The sequence below is a fragment of the Sinohyriopsis cumingii genome, chromosome 6 (genome assembly GCF_028554795.1).
Source record: "Sinohyriopsis cumingii isolate HCF-2022 chromosome 6, ASM2855479v2, whole genome shotgun sequence".
Taxonomy (NCBI): domain Eukaryota; kingdom Metazoa; phylum Mollusca; class Bivalvia; order Unionida; family Unionidae; genus Sinohyriopsis; species Sinohyriopsis cumingii.
Window position 1 is genome coordinate 111,860,715 of NC_142966.1, and position 21,981 is coordinate 111,882,695.

At 36.1% G+C, this 21,981-nt stretch overlaps 1 protein-coding gene across 1 annotated transcript in view; it reads left to right on the forward strand.

Annotated features, from left to right (window-relative positions):
- Positions 1 to 21,981, forward strand: part of LOC149797727 (uncharacterized) — a 32,048-nt gene that overhangs the window by 6,842 nt on the left and 3,225 nt on the right. The window contains exons 3-8 of the mRNA XM_089962662.1: positions 2,372 to 2,434; positions 4,124 to 4,195; positions 7,306 to 7,390; positions 9,638 to 9,784; positions 12,003 to 12,286; positions 18,421 to 18,617. Of these exons, the coding sequence (XP_089818788.1) occupies positions 2,372 to 2,434; positions 4,124 to 4,195; positions 7,306 to 7,390; positions 9,638 to 9,784; positions 12,003 to 12,286; positions 18,421 to 18,617 (848 nt within the window). The remainder of the gene's footprint in view (positions 1 to 2,371; positions 2,435 to 4,123; positions 4,196 to 7,305; positions 7,391 to 9,637; positions 9,785 to 12,002; positions 12,287 to 18,420; positions 18,618 to 21,981) is intronic.

The window sequence follows — 21,981 nt, forward strand, 5'->3', positions numbered from 1 at the left end:
GGCAACAGTTTATTAAATAAATACAGATTAAATAAGTTTTGTCGAGTGAAATTTGTGTTTTGGTTCTATCTTTTAGTTCAGTTTCAGCGTAATCATCATACATGCAATATGTCTTCTTGTACTGAAAGGTGAAAATTGTCAATCTACTATCACATCTGTGACTGTGAGTGTTTCTGTCAGAACCTAATTATGTGTTGATCATGTTTTTATCTCCAACTTACGGAAGTATTTGTTGTAGTGTTACATGCCAGTAAGAGCAGGCCTGTTTTGTATTAAAATGTTTACTATATCTTTTGTATCAAGGCAAATAAAGCGGGTGAAGTGGTCAATTAAAAAAGGTCAAAGGCAAGGCCTACATGTATAAGAGTGGGTGGTAATGATCATTAGTTGGGTCAACGCATTTCAATCGATCAGGCAAACACTGTTATAAATCTTATAGTGAAGCTACCTTAAATTAGTCCACTCATTCATAAATGTGATCAAAGATAGCAAATGAGTACTTGGTGAATAGTTTGGTTCATATAGAGAAGTGAGTTCCAGAGTTTTTGTAGTGAATTTAAAATTTATGACTTGACACCTCAAGGATGAGAAGAATTTGCACTGAAATCACAGCATCACTATTTTTCTGATGCAACAGGTTCAAATCTCAAGTGTCAAAATTAACAGTTGTTTCACAAAATAAAATATATCCCTATTTTTTTAAAAAAAAGGAATCTTTTTGTTGTAAATTGACAGAATTGAAGCAGTGATATAATATGCAATGTTTTTGTGTACACGCAAAAGTTCTTGAAAGCTGAAGTAATGGTAATTAACGATCTTTCTTGAAAATTAGAATATGCTTTTTATCGAGAATTATTACTGTGCATGAGTTATCAAGGGAGAGGTGTATATTGGTGATCCAGCAAGATAGAAATAAAGGGTCATTTGCCTGTACTGCTTCAGTGTTAGTACCATTCTAGTATACGCCTGCCCCTCCCCCTTTCCTCTATGCAGATCACTGAAACACCATCTTAAATCTGTTTTGTTTTGTATTTATTCCACTTAGTTTTCTGTCCATTAATTGTAAGATAACTTTATGACTGTACTTTTGTTAGTGTTTGCTTCCAGAAACATGAAATGCTAAATTTAATCGTTGAAGTCAAGTTTTGTTATTAGAAAAATAAGCCCTTTGTTACCAACGTGCCCCTTCAACAAAATGCCCCTCAGCCCATATATTTTGTAAGAAATTCCTGTCTGGAACATAATTGGTTTATACATGCATCAATGAGGCCTTCCGATGTCACATGCCATATATTTTAATGTTTCAGATTTTATTGTTACAGATTTTTTAGAAAGATTGCACTAAGGAATGCCCCTTTGTTTACTGTATCCATCAAACTGTCTTTGTACTTGTGCAAGTCTGATATAGCTTCAGACTGCATAGACCCAGATCTAATTAGTAGAACAAACAACTTGGACCTCGATCTGACAAAAGATGCAATTTCAGACTTGGTTTAATGTTGTTTGCAGTTTGACTGGACTTGTACATGAGTATTGGTATTTACAGTATTTTTAATTTTATTTCTTCATTGTTCATTACTAAGATTCATATATTCATTTCCATCTTATGTTCCAATTTTCATTGTTCATGGTAATTTAGACAGTCAAAGAATAATTTTGTTTTTTATGACCACTTTTAAAAAAGCTTTAATAATTTTCCAGTCATATTGCTCTGATGTCTGCAGTGTAGCATTTTAAAGAGATGTCTTGCATGCATTTGCCTGTGGTTTGGATTTGTAGTGCAGCTTTAAAAAATTTCAGTCATATTGCAGTGTGGCAGTTTAAAGCACTGGAACATCATGCCATAGACCTGTAGCATCATGACCCACCCAGTCACATTATCCTTACACCAGGCTGACCAGTCCTAATACTGACCTCTTAATGCTAAGGGCTAGCAAGGCAGCTGCTGGGACCATTTTAATAAGTCTTTGGTATGACTTGGCCAGGGTTTCAGCCCTCATCCAAGTTGGACACTCTAACCTTTCGTATAGGCCACCACAGCATTGCCATATGATTTGTGTTATATATATATATATATATATATATATATATATATATATATATATTTGTCTGCCCCCAGGGCACACTGATTGTGGTGATCAACAAAATGTGGATGGTGGGATATATGTATCCGATATATGTGTTTTACAAACATGTGCTGTGTTCTAGTTTTTATATTTTTATTCACATCTAAAACATGTATATATTGAGAGGAATATTTTAACTCATATGAAAGCCATAATTATTTATATAGTATCATTCAGTTTCATACCAAATTCATATATTCTTGATGATGAAATGAATTATGATTTCAAATGCTTTTTTTCTTCAGAGTGTCGAGTTCCATGAAAAGGGTAAAAGACATCAAGAAAATGTGAAAAGGAAGATTGATGACGTGAGTATCTGTGGTTTTTATTCCATTTGGTATAATATCTTGATCTTACATTAAGATCCAACAAAGAATTTTTTAGTCTCTTGAGTAATTTCTTTTTAAAATTCATTATGAGGTTTTTAAATTGGAGCAGTTTTGTGTTGTAATGTACTACTTTGATTTTATGTAATTCGAAACTTGGGAAGTTTTGGGGGGAAAATCTTGTGTGACAGTAAAAGATGAGATTGTTCCCCTGTCATGTTCTGTTCAATTTTTTTCCATCATTTTGTTTACAAAATGGTTTTATCTGTGACAAATTAATTGTATTTCTGGTCATTTAGTGACATGTTTGACAGTTGTCACTTATGTCAACATGGTGGCCAAATGGAATGTTTTGAAACATTATCCAACCTTCTGGAAAATTTGGGTATAAAAAAAGAAGAAAATATATCATGTATTTGTTATTTACTAGAGTATGTGAATGTGTTATGTATATGAATTCCTTTGTAAATCATCCTACAATTTTCAGGAGTGCAGTTGTTTTCTGTCTTAACTTTGCTTATTTTCTCAAGTCCAGCAAATATTTTCTCATTTGTTGAGTTAGTGGGTTTTATGTTTACTGGCCCTCTTTGATAAATACCTTGCCCTGATGTTGACATCCCACTCAAAGTTTCTCTGCCTGTGTTATATCATTAGTGTAGCTTGAAAAATGTAGACTTCCTATTTTTATCACTTGGCTCTCTAATGTCAGGACGATGTATCTCATAGCTTCAGCTATAGTGTAAGATCAATCATACAACTTTAGGTACAGCATTTACACTGCACCTTATGCAATTACCATATTTACCATATATGTTGGGACACCATATTTGTTGGGACACCATAAATTAATTTTTAAAGCAATTAAGATATATATAGCAAATTCGTCTACTATAATAACCTGGCCATTTAAGTTTTGCTTGAAGTGGGTGGGTGGAGGGGCTGTGATTTTCTTTTTAGCTGAAGTATTTTCTTTTCTTTTATCCCAAAATAATTACCTTTTTTTCTCCAAATAATATGGATATAATATGAAGTTAATTTGATAGAAATCAGACCAAGATATTAATCCTGCTATTGAAAAATAGAAATTGAACAAAAAAGTGTCAGGCCTTTATCCCAAAACATTGATTTGTTGGCCCCTAATAAAATGGTACATATTGTGGTACATTTAGAAATATTGCAGTACAATTTTTTTTTGCAGTAAGCATCTCTGTTGATAATAATATGTATGATAAGTCAGGTTCCGTTTTTTTTTTTATGACTTAGTTATGGCCCATGTTTTAATAATACCATTTTAGCAAGGGCATCATGATCCTTGGAACACATTTTCCATGGTCTGTTATAGAACAGAAATTTGGGGTGAGGGAGGGGGTCTTGCTCCATTTGAAAAAGGTGGGAATTTTCTGGACATAGGAAGGATTTAATGAAGAAACAACAATAGAGTTTAAAAATATGATGAGTGATTTTCATGCATTATATTCATTTTTCAGCACAGTTTGTTTAAATGATAGCATGAATCCCATAATTGCAGAATTTAGAATAGACTGCATTTTTGGTTTCTAGTTCTGTACATTATTGTTATTACTGTTGTTTCATTTTTATGTAAGATATTTGATGTTTTGAATTTACTAGCAAGTTGACATTCATAACGAATCATTTTACTGTCCATTGTAGGTGAGGAAGAAAAGCATTGAGGATGCAAAAAAGAAAGAAGAAGAAAATGATTACATGAAACAGATGGAAAAGGTAAAAAGCAAGTGTGCACTTTTAAGAGGACTGTAACCTTTACATTATGCAGGAAAATCAGTGTTCGGGCCAGAATTTTACTGTTAGGGGTCATTTTATGATCTAAAGGGGCCATTGATTTCACAGCAGTAAATACAAGCCCTGTTCCGGAATATTATGACTGCCTTTTTTGCATCAGGAATTTAAACTTAATGCAGATTTAAAATTTTCTCAGACTGAATTTTGTGCATGTTTTTCTGGCTGCTTGGCTTAAAACCGTCTTCCAAATTGCCTCCACTTCACACAAAATCATGATATAAGCAGATATGTAAGCAGCATTATCATCGTGTCAGTTCTAAAGTTTTAGTCTGTGATTGGCTGATAGGAAAGAAATGAACTATTATAGTAAACAGAAGTACTCACAAATTCAACATCTTGCTCACAAATGCCTCTGTTTTGTGAAAACTCACATTGAAAAATCCTTTACAGTATAACCTGTCTTGAAAGACCACCCTTTTGCCAAATAATAATGGTCTCTCATGATAAGAGAAGTGCATGAAAAATCTATTTAGAACATCATGATTTGCTTGGAACTTACCACATAACATTGAGGCTTAAATAAAACTTACCAATGGGTCTTACATAATATATTATGTGGTGAGCACATCCTGGGATGTAAAATACACCTCCAAAATGAAGACCACCCAGCATAGACAAAGGGGGCTAACTCTGTTAGTTTTTACTTTTTTGTACATGTGTTGAGGGCATAACATTGTCATTGTGTGCTTATTAAGTTTAAATTTGCATTATAGTTGTTTAAGTATAGTTTAGTTATTACATCGAAATTGCTTATGATAGCAGCACTTGATCAGGTCTAAAGTTGTACTTCAACTTTTTTTTCATCATTGAATCTTCTTCTTGTTGCTGTGGGTTTCGCACCATTTTTCAGCATACCATAGGCTATACATTGCAGTCAGTATAACTGGTGGTAGAAGAACTCATAAAAGCCCTGGTAAGAACCAGTGACCCACAGCAAGCTACAGGCAAACTTTCTCACACAGCCGCAGTGATCAAGCCCAAGACTCAAACCCATGCAGATCATTGAATCTTGAAATTTATGTTTTTAGCAGCAAGAAAATCCACAAATATTTATGCCCATGAATAATAGTAAATTCACAGATATTAATATATGTATGGTATGTACTTGTAGTTCACAAGAGTGGGTTGACCATTGTTACCACTCTAGGTCATAAAATATATAGCAGAATGAAATGAAACCAGCAAGTTTAGTAAAATCAACAAACAATTTATTTCTCTAAGTTACAAAGAGAAAATTTTAGAGACATAACAATGTGAATTAAATCCCAAATAACACTAATTGTCCTATCACAAGAACAAAAGTTTACAATGCTCCGAATTATTTGATTTCTTAGAGTACCTCACCATCTTGTGTCATATCATAACAAAACCACAAAAAAAAATAGATACCAAGATTGCAGCGAGATACTACAGTCTGCAGAGTACTGAAAGTTCATGGCAGCAGTAATAAAACTGCCAGAATCTCAAAAGATGTTGCAGGGACAGTGCTCAAAAAGCCAAATGACAGATTTACCTGCTGGTACCACACAAAATCCCCAAGCTAAAGATTGATGTTCCAGCCCCTAACAAGGTACACCACCTGACCTATTGTTTCTACCACATGACAAGGTTAGGATAATATGTTCAAGTATGCGCTGACCCTGGTTAATATTGGCAGACATTACAAAGAGGCTGAGCCCACAAAGGAGGCTTCTAAAGTCGCAGATGTTTTGATGCATATCTGTAAGCATGGGGGCTGCAGGTTGACTGTTGCCAGGAGGTTATGGGTGCCATGTTGCAACTTTTTGACTAAGCACAGCATTCAGGGTGAGGCAGGCAACCACCACACACAGGTCATTTTAGAGGAATTCAACCATACTTAGAACAAGCAGCTGCTTTCCACATCATCAAGGGCATAGATGTATAGCACTAAGTGGTTTCGTTGACTACCAGCAACTGTGGTGGCCCTAAATGGAGATGTAACATGGGTAACAGGCGTGCACCAGTGATGCCATTCATAAAATGGTGGTGCAGGCTGTGCTTGCCACATCATTAATGTGGCTGCTCAGTCTAGAAGAGAATTATTTGCCCTCAAATACCTTGGTGTGGTGCCTATATGTACCAAGAGAACTGGAAGGCAGGCAATGCCTTGCCACCATCCCATTGTGGTTTGTAAAGTTCTGTCCGTACTATATTACCTGCTTTTTACCATATTAAATGAAATTAAGGCTTGTTTTATTGTCTTCAGAGTAAGAGAGATTATTGATTTGCTAGCTTTGTTCAGAGTTTATAAAGCTGATATAATTGCGTTGTTGATCTGCCTGATGAAAACACATAATTCTTATTCAGAATAAATAAAACCTGAAAGTATACATCAATCATTAACATGATACATACATTGGTCATTAACATGATACATACATTGGTCATTAACATGATACATACATTGGTCATTAACATGACACATACATTGATCATTAACATGATACATACATTGGTCATTAACATGATACATACATTGATCATTAACATGATACATACATTGGTCATTAACATGATACATACATTGATCATTAACATGATACATGCATTGGTCATTAACATGATACTACTCTCTCTGCTGACAGTATTTGTCACATGGAAATAATTTGTTTGTCACCAATGTTTATTGTAAAATTCATCAAGATGCAGCTTTTAAACCAGGCATGTTTAACTCATGGTCTGAAAGGAAGCGATTGTTTTCTTACTCAGTATTACCCATGACAGATGCTAACAACATGGAAACAGTAGGCCTATGAATTAAGAGGCAGTAAGTGTTTTCAGAAAGGCCTGCCCATGGCACAAAGAAACACAGCCCTGAGTTTATCTTTAACACCTGGATGTTACACTGTGCTGTGAAGTGTAATTAGGTGACAACTACACCAGCACAAGTGAAAGATGGCCAATACACTCTGTTCTTGCTGTATCAACAAGATGGAAATCTGAGTGTCTGTCCTACATTCATACTACAATATGCTTAGCTTGATCTTAAACTTTTTTTTAAAACTTCCTAGGCTGCTCTTGCTGCCTTCAAGAAAGATCTGGAACAAAACCCTGAGCTAGCAGCACATTACAAGGCAAGGATCAAAGAGAAGAAAGGTAAATCTGCATTCTCCAACACAGACTTCAGGTTTCATTTCATGCATGAGATCGTTGTTGTTATGAAAATTGTAACACTTTCAAGAAATGCTGAGATATCGTGATTGTGACTGAGATATTGTGATATGATCAGTACATATATATATATGTATAATGTTGAGATATTGTGATACAGTGGGAGATAATGCTGAGATATTGTGATTGTGACTGAGATATTGTGATATGATCAGTACATATGTACATGTATAATGATAAGATATTGTGATACAGTGGGTACATACTAAGAGAATCTATGTCAGAGTATGCACCAAGACAACAAAATTCCAGAAAACAGGGTTCCATTATTTGTCCTCTCCCCCCCCCCCCAACCGCATAGCCTTCTGATGAGACGAATAATGTAACCCCGCAACTGGGATTTCTTTGTCTTGGAACAAAACTTCCAACATAGATTCTTTTTTCACCCAGATTTTTTCCAATTAAGTTAAAATAACCCTACACTTTTTCAATTTAGATAACAGATTAAAAACACAGTATTATTCTTCAGATATTATTATTGCTCTCACTCTATATAAAGGTCATCAGGTTTTGTCCTCTTTTATGAAATTTTATTTTTTGTTGTTGTTGTAGGGTTTAACGCCATTTTTCAGCACACGATATACATGGCGGCCAGTAATAATGGTGGAGAAAGAACCCGGGAAAACCCCGGAAAGAACCATCGACCCACGAGAAGCTACTGGCAAGCTTTCTCACATACAGACACTGGCCGAATCCGAGACTCGAACCCATGCAGACAGAGGTGAGATGGCAGTGATCCGTAACGGATAGCGCTTTAGATAACTTGGCCACTCGTTGCCCCAAAATTTAGTAGAATCTAGCTGTAAATGCTGGTCTTAGAAAAGGGGAAAAATCAAGAAAAAAGTTATAATTGTTAGGTGTTGGATATATTGTGCAACAAGCATCTCGAGCCATGGACTATTGTTGTTCAAAATACAGTACTGCACATTTATGTGAATATGTTAATGAGGGCATTGGTGTGACATGGTGCCTCTAAGTAAACGAGTTCTGCACATGAGAAAATAAGAACATAAAAGCATTTGATATTATTACTCTATTATCATATTTAAGTGATGGGTGTCATATGAAAATAGCAATAAATAATTAATATCATTTATAAGGATAATTTTCATTAGTTCTAATTGGGTAAAAGTTCTGTGGTAGGCAATGGTACAATACATTACAACACTGAGTACAGACTAAAGTACAGTTCCAACCAAATGGATGGCTCCAGTGGCCTAGTGGTTAGAGCATCCGCCTCAGATGCAGGAGGTTGAGGGTCTCAGCCAAGTCATAACAAAGACTTATAAAAATGGTACTGACAGATGCCTCACTAGGGGCTCAACATTAAGAGATTAGTGTTAGGACTGGTCAAACATTGAATCAATGTTGAATCAAACATTCTAAACAAATGAAAATTCCTGCACTTATCAATCAGAGTGGCTCATTCATCAGTCCACACTGTTCCACAAGATTTCCATGTAGCATATCATTGCACTAGCAACAGCAACACTTGTCATATTTCCACGAAAGAAAACATTAATTTCCAAGAATATAATGAATTAGAAATCTCCTGTCACTACACACATATTTATAATGTGAATTGTGTGATTTGGATTTGTAACGCAGTTTTAAAAAAAATTCCAGTCATATCACTATGATATCTGTAATGTGGCAGTTTATAGTGATGTCTAGCACTGGGGCATCATGATGCAAACATGTAGTATCATGTCCCACCCAGTCACATTATCCTGACACCAGGCAAACCAGTCCTAACACTAACCTCCTAATACTGGGGCCCAGAGTGGCCAAGTGGTCTAAATCTCTCTCCATTATGGATCACTGCCATGTCATCTCTGTCTGCGTGGGTTCGAGTCTCAGATTCGGTCAATGTGGGTATGTGAGAAAGCTTGCCAGTAGCTTCTCGTGGGTCGGTGGTTCATTCTGGGGTTTTCCTGGGTTCCTCCTCCACCATTAATATTGGCCGCCATGTATAGCCTATCGTGTGCTGAATAATGGTGTTAAACCCTACAAGAACAACAACAACCTCCTAATACTGAAAATAATTATGACACCCCAAGTGGTGGAATTTTTCTCTGTATCATTGATAGGTATGATGGATTTTATTTAATTCACAAGATATTGTTGATAAAATGAAAACATAAAATCTCTATTCTAATGTATTGTTTTAAGAAAAGGAAAAAAAGCTGGAAGAAAAATCCTCTGATACGAATGTGCACGGCCCAGCAGAGCCACAGCTAGCAACCTCATCAGAAGGAGAATGGTATGAGGCCCTGTCTCCTGAGGGTTACACCTATTACTGGAATACAGTTACATCTGGTAAGTTCCAGGGTTTTATTATGCGGTTATATGATAAATTGCTTTGATTTTGCTTAAAGTTTGGTTGTCTTTGTAAAAATGACATAGAATAGTATCTTTACTTGCTCAGAATTTTTTTTTTACTGCAGGAGTTATAGGCCAAATTGTTTTTGTTTGTGTACTACAGGAGTTATAGGCCAAATTGCAAATTATTTTTTGTGTGTACTGCAGGAGTTACAGGCCAAATTGCAATAAAAATAATTTGTGTACTGCAGGAGTTATAGGCCAAATTGCAAAGTTATTCTGTGTACTGCATGATTTAAAGGTCAAATTGCAATTTTTTCTGTGTACTGCAGGAGTTATAGACCAAATTGCAAAGTTATTCTCTGTACTGCAGGAGTTATAGGCCAAATTGCAATGTTATTCTGTATACTGCAGGAGTTATATGCCAAATGCAAAGTTATTCTGTGTACTGCAGGAGTTATAGGCCAAATTGCAAAGTTATTCTGGCATATAGATTAATGATTCCTGTTCAGATGTCTGTCCATATATCTGCCTGGCATCAACACTGATGTTGAGGTTAACATTTGCTTTTAGGGCATTTTATATTGCATGTAGAATCACATGGCTTGGTATGTAAATGTTTCATGAGAGTGTTACATCCATCAGTGAAAAGTAGGTGACTTTGAGCTATTTTTTGTGGTTTGTTTGTGTTTTTATTAATACATTATGGTTGTTGGCATTAAAAATGTCACAAACTCACCAACTAAAATGTAAATTTTAAAAATCAAAGATCAGTGTCATCGCAGTCCTTTAACTCAAATTTAGACTGACAGTCAGTGACAGGTGTACCAGTTTAGTCACAGACATCCATATTCATGCATTTCAGAGAGTTTGTATTCAGAATAATACATCAGACTACCATATATACTGACCACTACAATGGCCTAGTTTTTTGAGCATCCACTTTGAATGTGGGAGATCGTGTGTTCGAGCCCCGGCCAAGTCATACCAAAGACTTATCCAAATGGTACTAACAGCTGCCTCACTAGGCGCTCAACATTAAGAGATTAGTGTCAGGACTGGTCGGCTTTGTGACAGGATGGGACATGATGCTATGTGTCTACAGTATGATGCCCCAGTGCTAGACATCACTATAGACTGCAGACATAGCAGTATGACTGAATAATTGTTAAAGCTACATTAAAAATCCAAATCACACACACACACACACACACACCATATATACTCACTTAAGTCAAGTCCAACTGCAGACTGCACTGATCATGATCTGCCATCACCATACTGGTAGATCAGGGTCTATGTTGTTTGCAGTTGGACTTTTATATTGCAGGCATTTTGTATACAATTAGCATTATTACTTGATTTCCTCACAAGAGATATTTTATTATTAGATATAGGTGCTACAGTGACTCAGTGGTTAGCATGCCAGACTCCAACTAAAAGGGTGCAGGTTCAAATCCCACCATTTGATTGGTCAGGGATGGCTACAGTAATGTGTCCTTTGGCAAGGCACTGCCTTGGCACAAAATAACCTACCTTTATTGCTATGCCATTAAACATGACTCCAAACAAATTCATGGATGGCACATCACATGATATTTGTTGACATCACATGATATCCAAGACATGATGGGTCAGTGGGTACAAATCTGGACTTGTGATCAAATTTGTACAGGTTTGAATCCTATAATTTGATAAACCCAGGTTGGCTACCATAGTTTTCACCTGGGCAGTGGCTACCATAGTGTTCACCCAGGCAGTAACTACCACAGTGTTCCCAGGGCAGCAGCTACCATAGTGGTCCCAATGCAGCGGCTATCATAGTTTTCCAAATGCAGTGGTTACTATCGTGTTCATAGGGCAGTGGCTACCATAGTGTTCCCAGGACGGTGGCTACCAAAGTGTTCCCAGGGCAAAGCACTTTACTCAGTTTGCCATAAAACATTTGGTAACGGTTAGTTTCTTAGTAGTTGAAATTGCATTTGTACAATTCTAAAACAAAGATACATTTTTTTCTCTCTAAAATTCATGCAATACAACAATTATAAATCTTTCCTTTGATGAATATGAAGTTTATAAACCAGGAATCCTATCATACTGTCCTTCACTGAATCAGATACAAGTGAAATACATCATTGCACAGTTTGCAAAGGAGATATGGCATTTCTGTGGAACCCTTGTTTTCAAGCAAGTTTACTAAAAGAAATAATTTCAGAGTCAGCCTGGGAGCCCCCACCCAAATATGTATCATTAGTGGAGCAGGGTCTTGCACCTTCAAGTCAGGAGGTGGATGGAACCAGTGATGAAAGTACTCAAAGGGATGACACAAATGGTAGTAATCAGAATACTCAGAGGGAAGATACAGATGGCAGTGATGAGAGCACTCAAGGGGATAACACAGATGGCAGTGACTCTAGCACGGATAATACAACCACCAGCAATGATGCAGATGTAACCAGTAAAACAGAGCGCACAGATGCAGTTGATGTTACAACTCAGGTATAGAGGCATCTATGAAAAAATATCATTTATTTTGAGGCATGAACGTTTGAGGAATTCACTTCTTAAAGAAAATATTTTTTCAGATACAGTCCTGGGGCAAGTAACTTTAACAGAATTACTAGCCTGGACTCCAATTGCACTTGCCCCAAAAGTGTCCATTCGCATTCTTTTACCAAGTACTCAGGGACTTAAGTATAAATAGTTTCTTTTCTGACAGCTACATAAGCACTGTTGTTACAGAGTTATGGTTCATGCATTTTTTAACATTTCCATCGGGATTAATTTCATTTTATTAAAGCAGTAGCTTTAGTTCATGTAATGGCACAAAGCAGACACATAAGAAACTATTGTCTACCCATGTTATGTGTTTACGGCATCAATGGCCAGCACTTATATTAACCAAATGTATTCAATAATGAACACTGTTGTTTGATGGTCATGGGTGCCTTAATAAGCCACTAATTCCTTCAGTTAGCTAAACTCTCATACAGGCCTGTGTACAAGTGTGCAAACAATACTCCTGTGGATGAGGTACCTGTGAACAGGGGATGCAGAAGGTTACTAAATATTCGGGTTACAAGTGTCCTTCCAATCAGAAAAACTAGATGATTATATGCCTCTCTGTTAGGACCATATCCTTACCACAAAAGAATGTTACTGTGACCTACACTTCACATTTTATTGGCTTAGGTTGAATTTTGGGAGTAGAGCTTAAAACGAAATTGTGTTTTTTTCAGTACCCTGTATATATAGTCTTATACTAAGATTCTTGATATTTGTTGAAGGGATTTATCATGATGAGTACTTCACCATCATCACAAAAGTAGGTCATGTGACCCATGTTTCATGCTTCACTACCTTGGTTTCAGTCTCAAGCTCTGTTTATGTTATAATCATCAAAGAAGGTAATTATATGCATCATTATTAGTACCCTTTTCTTAAAAGTAGCTTATTGTGACCCATGTTTCACATTTCACTGACTTTGGTTTAGTTTGACAAATTGTACTGATATTGATTTGCTTCTTAAACTAAGTGACTTTATACATCTTAATGCCACTGTGACTATGGTTACATTATACTGGATTATGATAATTTGTTGTATTTAGCTCATAACCAGAGATTTTTTAGCATGCTCTGTGCATACTATTATATAATAAACAATGAAACTTGGGATGCATTTTCATGAGAACTTTTACCTCAATTCAGTAGTAGGCCAAGATCAACCATATTTTATTGACTGATTTCAGGCAATTTTTGTGTTTTTTATGCTTGGCTGACAGGCAGTTTTTGTGTTTGATATTAATTTCTTGGGATTGTTCATGTTGTAATTATGAAAACAATGATGATATGCATCTGTTACTGTTATGCTCTTTCAGCAGAAGAAGAGGTTCGTTATGGCCTGTATTTCATTGTTTTCTGTCTGGTTACGTTTTTGTATTTAATTCATAACCACTTGAGTTTTTGGAATGTTATGTGCATATTATCAGACCTTGAGTTATGAAGCTTGTTGAGTGATGCATCTTGATAAGTACTATATCTGTTACCCTCAGCAAGTTGTCCATGCAAGTGGCCTAGTGGTTAGAGCATCAGCTTTGGATGTGGAAGGTCACAGGTTTGAACCCAGGCCATACCAAAGACTTCTAAAAATGGTACTAACAGCTGCCTTGCTAGACATTCAACATTAAGAGGTTAATGTTAGGACTGGTCGGCCTGGTGTCAGGATAATGTCACTGGGTGGGACATGATGCTACATGTCTGTGGCATGATGCCTCAGTGCTAGACATCACTATAAACTGTCACACTGCAGACATCATAGCGATATCATTGAAAAATTGTTAAAGCTGCGTTAAAAATCCAGATCACACACACACACACCCTCAGCAAGTTAACTGTGTTTGTACATGTGAATAAGTATAAGAATTACGGCCAGCCAAGGTTCCAATGTGTTAACCCTTTACCTCATACAACCGTCTTTGGATGCCTCTACAAAAGTCACATCGAAGCGCCTTTTGACACTTCTACAAAAGTCCCATGGAAGCGCCTTTTGATGTCGGCTGTAAATATCAGCCATTTTAAGCCGGTTTTCGTAGTGCCACCTTTGGGGAAAACCCCTTATTAGATACTACATTCATTTCTGCGAATGACAATTACGTCAAATCACATGGTCACTGTTTATGTACTGGTCGATATCTGCTATTTAAAGTAACTGGGTCGTAATCTCCACTCTCCAAAATGGCGGTCGTGGATTTCATTCAGTACTGACGAAGTTTTCATGATTAGAATCACAACTATGAAAGATTCAATAACCTAGGTAAAGGCTCTGATATTGATATAGGCTGCAATTAGTTTTTATAAATTATCAAATTTAGATGACTTAGTGATGTAGACACAGACAAAAAACTTGTAAATTTCGAGTGTGAGAAATGGCAGCTACGGTTGGTCACACAGCCTCACTGACATGACGGTGAACGAGTTCTCTCCAGATTTTAAAGCACATAACAAATTCTTCCGTGATAAATAATTACACAGCTATAACAATCGGACTTTACTCTTAAATTGTTCCACATATAATAGATGTGTACCAAAAATGTAAAATGGTTAAAATTGCTGTTAAACGTAACATACACTACATTGCTTAACAGTTCACAGGCATCCATGTGTATGCGGTCGACTAGGTAACATGTGTTCTATTTATAGCGAGCTGCACTTTGTCACTTTGCTCTATGAGGTAAAGGGTTAACCTATCTCCACTTTGATGGGTCACTCAGTGCTTTACACTTGCAACGTCTTTCAGATTCATGAATTGATTCTCATCGCAAGCTAACCAAAAGAAGAGCCTTTAACAGCTGTACATTGCTCATGGGCAAATAATGATGGAGACATTGACTTCAAAAGGAAGTTCAACATTGAAAGTCTTGCTGTGTACCAGAAAGAAGTCATTTTACATTGTATTCCAGGGAAAGGATGCATTTGTGCAAACATGGATGGCAGTGAAAAAATGCCTATTTATGAATCCATTCCAGTTGTTTGCATATTCCAGCTTAGTTATTGTGGCTTCCCTTGTCTCAGTCATGGAGGAACAGGATTCATGGTTGAACAACTTGGGATCTAACACCCCATTACTTAGAATAGACCACACTGAATATGATCTTATTGTCCAGAGGCTATTTTAAATTCTGTTTGGCTCTCCATAAATGTTGTTATCTCAAACGTGGCATCTGATCTTACAGATGTTTTCCAGTGAAGACTTAGGGCAGTTGTCATTGACAAGGTCCATATGATGATTCACATTGTTGAGGCCCACATTGATGAGGCCCATATGATGATTCACATTGATGAGACCCATGTGATGATTCACATTGTTGAGACCCATATGATGATTCACACTGATGAGAACCATGTGATGATTCACATTGTTTAGGCCCATATGATGATTCACATTGATGAGGCCCATATGATGATTCACAATGATGAGGCCTATGTGATGATCCACATTGATGAGAACCATGTGATGATTCACATTGATGAGAACCATGTAATATTCACATTGATGAGACCCATGTGATGATTCAAATTGATGAGGCCCATATGATGATTCACATTGATGAGGCCCATGTGATGATTCACATTGATGAGGCCCATATGATGATTCACATTGATGAGACCCATATGATGATTCACATTGATGAAGCCCATGTGATGATTCACATTGATGAGGCCCATTCATCAGAAAGTATTGATGGTGCATCTTTACTGATATTTGTTAAGGAAGAGATAATTAATTACAAATATAATAAAGTCCTTCAGATCCAATGCTGACACCATTTTCGAGATAGATTCATAAGAAAATCTTTCTTTCCATAAAGTTATCCACTAGTGCAGGTCTGATATCTCGATACAGGTGTTACCATGTCCACCCATGATATTTCCACCAGATTTTTATTTGCTACATTGTTACTATGTCCACCCGGGGCCCCGAGTGGCCGAGTCGTCTAAAGCGCTCTTCGTTACGGATCACTGCCATCTCACCTCTGTCTGCGGCGGTTCGATCTAAGATTCAGCCAATGTGGGCATGTGAGAAAGCTTGCCAGTAGCTTCTCCTGGGTTGGTGGTTCTTTCCGGGGTTTTCCAGGTTCTTCCTCCACCATTAATACTGGCCGCCATGTATAGCCTATCGTGCAAAAAAATGGCGTTAAACCCCACAACAACAACCATGTCCACCCATATTTCCACCAAATTATCATTTGCTAAATTGTTACCTTGTCCACCCATGACATTTCCACCAGATTATCATTTGCTACATTGTTACCATGTCCACCCATGATATTTCCACCAGATTATCATTTGCTACATTGTTACCTTGTCCACCCATGATATTTCCACCAGATTCTCATTTTCTATATTGTTACCATGTCCACTCATGATATTTCCACCAGATTATCACTTGCTACCTTGTTGCCATGTCCACCTATTATATTTCCACGAGATTATCATTTTCTATATTGTTACCATGTTCACTCATGATATTTCCACCAGATTATCATTTGTTACATTGAAACCATATCCACCTATAATATTTCCACCAGATTATCATATGCTACATTGTTACCATGTACACCCATGATATTTCCACCAGATTATCATTTTCTATATCGTTACCATATACACCCATGATGTTTCCACCAAATTATCATTTGCTCTATTTTCACCATGTCCACCCTTGATATTTTCAGTATAGTTTTATTTATACTCATTTTCATTTGATGGGATATAACATGCTAAGAACCAAACCAGCGACAGTTTGTACTTTAAATGGTTGGAGATGGGGGGATATGTAGATAGGTGGTTCCCCAATATTTCACCTCAATACTGTCCATGCAATTCCAATTAAAGTTTCAAATTTGAAATGATTAAAAGTTTAAGTGTAAAGATAAAAGATTGCAAAATGGAAAACAGTCTTAGATCTCTTTAGTCAGAAGTTAAGTGAGCTATGTAATAGTTTGTTACACTCTGGTTGAGGCAGTATGGTTTATATGAGCATATGTTTTAAGGATTTTATGTTACCTTCATTTTTTTTTTACAGAATTTTAAGATATCTACATATAAACTTTATCTTGTTATACTTGATGTTTGCATTTATTTGGAAGGGTATATGTTCCTAAATTGGTGTGGAAGTAATTTTTTTGTTTTTTCATTTCACCTTTAGTTGTCATATTGCATTGAGGTAGATAGACAGACAGACAGACTGTTTCACATAAGATCCCATGTGCAAGGGATCCTGATTGGGGGGGGGGACACCATTTTAGACAGTCAAATCAGAATAATGCTACATAATGAACTAATACACTGAAAATGAGATAATCCTGGTTGCTTGAACAGTTTCACCACCTGAACTTTGTGGTCAGCACTGTACTATCACATTTTCCTTGAACATTGATAAAAGTCTTATCATGTGCTTATGAAAATATTATCTGGCTGACCTGAAATGAACTGCATCATGGAATTCTCTGTTTTCTTATTTAACTTTAGTGTACAACTATTATCTACAATCATTTATTGTAATAAATAACTATGTTGTTTGATTTACTTTTCTTTCCAAGCTAACCAATCACCAATTAATGACAAATTGTGTATTTGCATAAATTTGGTCCTACTTTTCAACCTAAATATAATTTAAATCTTCCTTGCTGTTGGGATGACATTAACCTCAAAAATACAATACATTAATGGCTGAGTATTGCAAACTTTGAATTTTTCATCGCCAAACACTTTGTTTTAAAATAAACATTCATTGTTATCTTGCAGTGATATCACCTTCTGCAACATTGGACATTACTACCACCACAAGAGAAGTGGGTGGAAATTCACAAATGAAAATTTATAAGCACATTGTTAAATTATTTTTGGATGAAAAAGTGTATCTCAGGGTCAATATGTGGAGTACTTGGGACAAAAACAAGGGAACCATGGGCTTATTATTAGTGGTAGTATTATATATATATATATTTATATATATATATATAGCTTGCTTGAATAATTAGTCATGATTTAAGCAAATCTACTGCTTGTTTGTTAAGTAGATAAATATGCCAGACCTCAAGCTTTAAAATTTTTATTTTATAATCTTGGAGTTGTCAAAGGAAGTGAAAATAGAGGACATCCCAATGCCTCCTGGTTTAGAAGATATTCCATTGCCAGAGGAAGTGACATCACAGCCAGCTGACCAATCAGAGAGCAGTGAATCAGAGGAAGAGGATATAATTATTACACCCAAACAAGATAGAGGTGGCAGAGCAGTCTATGGGCAGTGGAGTACAGTCAGAGAACCGTAAGATAGTACTTTTATTTCAGTTCTTTCATTTGATAAAAGGTGAAGAAAAATAAATCAGTGAAATAAGTTTTTGTATTTGCATGACATTTCTATAAAAATAACAGTAGAAAAAAATTAGGTTAGCCAATCTTTTGGTATTGTTACTAATGCAGTATACCCGAAAATATTCACACATAGACATCAATGAAATGATTTTATACAGACACTTTTGACTGATTAGAAACACATGATGTTGAAATATGTTTCTTTGTCGAGCCAATAATAAGTGGTGAATAATTATGTCCCATAGCCTGAATATTGTGTCACAAGTGTACAGCAGGGCTGTTGGTGATTGTTTTCTTCAACATCTGTTGGTTTTACTGGTTTTTGCTGTATATCAGGATTCTAATTAATGACAATTTTTGTAGCTGCAATTATGCTCATTAAGAAAAAGCATGATTTCTCCCCAAACAACATTGTGTCTTCAAAAGCAATCAGGTGGAAAACCTGTTTTAAATTTCTCCAGACTGACTGAACAAATTTTTATTCACTATGGTTGGAATGTTTTTTTTAGATGCTCTGTCTAAATTATATCTGAGGTGGCTTCCCAGCAGCTCTTTGGCTTAATTAGCGTCTAGGTGGAAAATTATTTTTAAATTTAACTGGAACAGATAGCTAATTTTGTTCAAACTAGGTTTGAATATTTTTTCGGACATGTCCTGGGTAGCTCTTTTTTTAATATTGTGGCTTCCATAGCAGCTTGGTAGAAAACTCATTTTCTGCTTCTCCAGGTCGGGTAAGCCAATTTTATTTAAACTTCATCTTAATTTTTCATAGGGCATTCACTGTCAAAATTTTGTTCAGGATTGCTTTTGTGGTTTCCATAACAGTGGTATGGAACGTTTATTTTTTTATGTGGAGCATATTTTGATCAAAAGAAGTGTTTCTTAAGGACATACTTTATTAAAATTGTATTTGGAGTGGTTTCCCTTGTAACAATGCAGCTTCTTAGCATCCAGATGGGAAACTGATTTTCAGCTTCTATAGAATGACTAAGCCAGTGCTGTTCAGACTTGGAATGAATGTTTATTGCGACGTGCTTTATAAAACTTTAGTTTGGGTGCTTTGCCTGACATGTGTGTTACTTCATTACAACTGGTGGCCGAGTGGTCTAAAGCGCTCATCGTTCCGGATCACTACCATCTCACCTCTGTCTGCGTGGGTTTGAGTCTAAGGCTCGGCTAGCATGGGTATGTGGGAAAGCCTGCCAGTAGCTTCTCATGGGTCGGTGGTTCTTCCCTGGGTTTTCCAGGGCTCTTCCTCCACCAGCGACCAGTTATACTGGCCGCCATGTATAGCCTATCTTGTGCTGAAAAATGGCGTTAAACCCTAGAACAACAACAACAACAATCATTACAACTGTAAGAAAACCTATTTTCATCTTCTCAAAAATTGCTGGGCCAGTTTTGATCAAACTTGATCTGAATATTTTTAAGGACATGCTTTATGACAATTTTGCTTTGACTCAAGAGTGTTTCTTCAGTTTCAAACATATCCATAATGAAAGACTAAACTCACTAATATCCTAGGAATCTCACTAATATCCTAGGAATGTTTCTTAGGATATTGTCTCTCAAAATTGTATTCAGGGTGACATTGGAATTGATGTGACTTCCAGTGGAAAACCTAATCTCACTAATATCCTAGGAATGTTTCTTAGGATATTGTCTCTCAAAATTGTATTCAGGGTGACATTGGAATTGATGTGACTTCCAGTGGAAAACCTAATCTCACTAATATCCTAGGATTGTTTCTTAGGATATTGTCTCTCAAAATTGTATTCAGGGTGACATTGGAATTGATGTGACTTCCAATGGAAAACCTAATCTCACTAATATCCTAGGATTGTTTCTTAGGATATTGTCTATCAAAATTGTATTCAGGGTGACATTGGAATTGATGTGACTTCCAATGGAAAACCTAATCTCACTAATATCCTAGGAATGTTTCTTAGGATATTGTCTCTCAAAATTGTATTCAGGGTGACATTGGAATTGATGTGACTTCCAGTGGAAAACCTAATCTCACTAATATCCTAGGAATGTTTCTTAGGATATTGTCTCTCAAAATTGTATTCAGGGTGACATTGGAATTGATGTGACTTCCAGTGAAAAACCTAATTTCTTCTCTTGCAGAGGTGATTGAGCTCATTTATGTCTCTTGTCATATAATTTTTCTTATTTATCTAGTAAAATACTGTAAATTTTTCTAGATGAACACGTATATTTTCCAAGAGATTATGGGGTATGGGTTGTGCTAATACATATATTTTTACTGCAGCCAAATTTGTGGTTTGTATATTTGAGAAAACTACCAGTATTTCCCCAAAATTATTAAAAATCTAAATATTTGTATTATGCATTCTGTGATATTATGAGCAGTTGTCTTTGATCTTTTGGGGAAATGTTCTGTGACTAATGACTAATAAATAAATTTTCATCATTCTGTTCATGAAACATTGCTGATCTTATTTATGATATCGTCTTGATCAGATGTTAAATTCAACAAGTTTTACCTCATAAATTGTCTCCCATTGTGAAAATATGTTTGGTTAACAGTTACAACAAATTACAAATGGTAGCAATGTTATTGACTCTGTCAGTCAATAAAACACAAACACATATCTCATGTTTTTAAACTTTGTTTATAAACTTTGCTAAACATTTGCACTTCAAAAGCATTCCTAAATGGATATAGCTCATCAGATTGCTGCACCAAGTAAAAAGTGGCCGTCTAAAGTACATCTGTCATGGAAGAGTGGTACAGTCTTTTGACCTAAATGTGAAGTTGTTCAAGCCTTTACTACTACTATTACAGATGTGTTCTTTTTCTTTAAACAAATTGGCACATTCCCTCTGATCTTTGGAATGGCATTATAACCAGAAAATACAGTATCCCTGAATGATTGATCTACAGGAGAGAAGATATCTTATCATTTGCAAGTCAAATATCCATGTGGGGATACAGTATCTTTGTGTGAAACTTATTTTTTTTTAAATTTTGTTACTTTTCTCTTTGCTAGATTGCTATACTAAATGCATGTATCTTGGTAGCATACTAATAGTGCTCATAATATGAAACAGTAATAATGATACTAATACTACTACTACTAATATTAATGCTAATGCTGTTCTGTTCATAGTACATAACTTTTTGATGAACCAAGTTTGAGAGCTAGACCTGCCTTCAGAGCTCACCTGTCTACCAAGGCCACTTTTGCCTTTTTGCATGGATGGCTGCTGTAGGCAGGTTTGACTATATATTCATTCAGATTCAGGATCAAGCACGAGACATTTTGTTAAAGTTCAGGTCTAGTATTTAT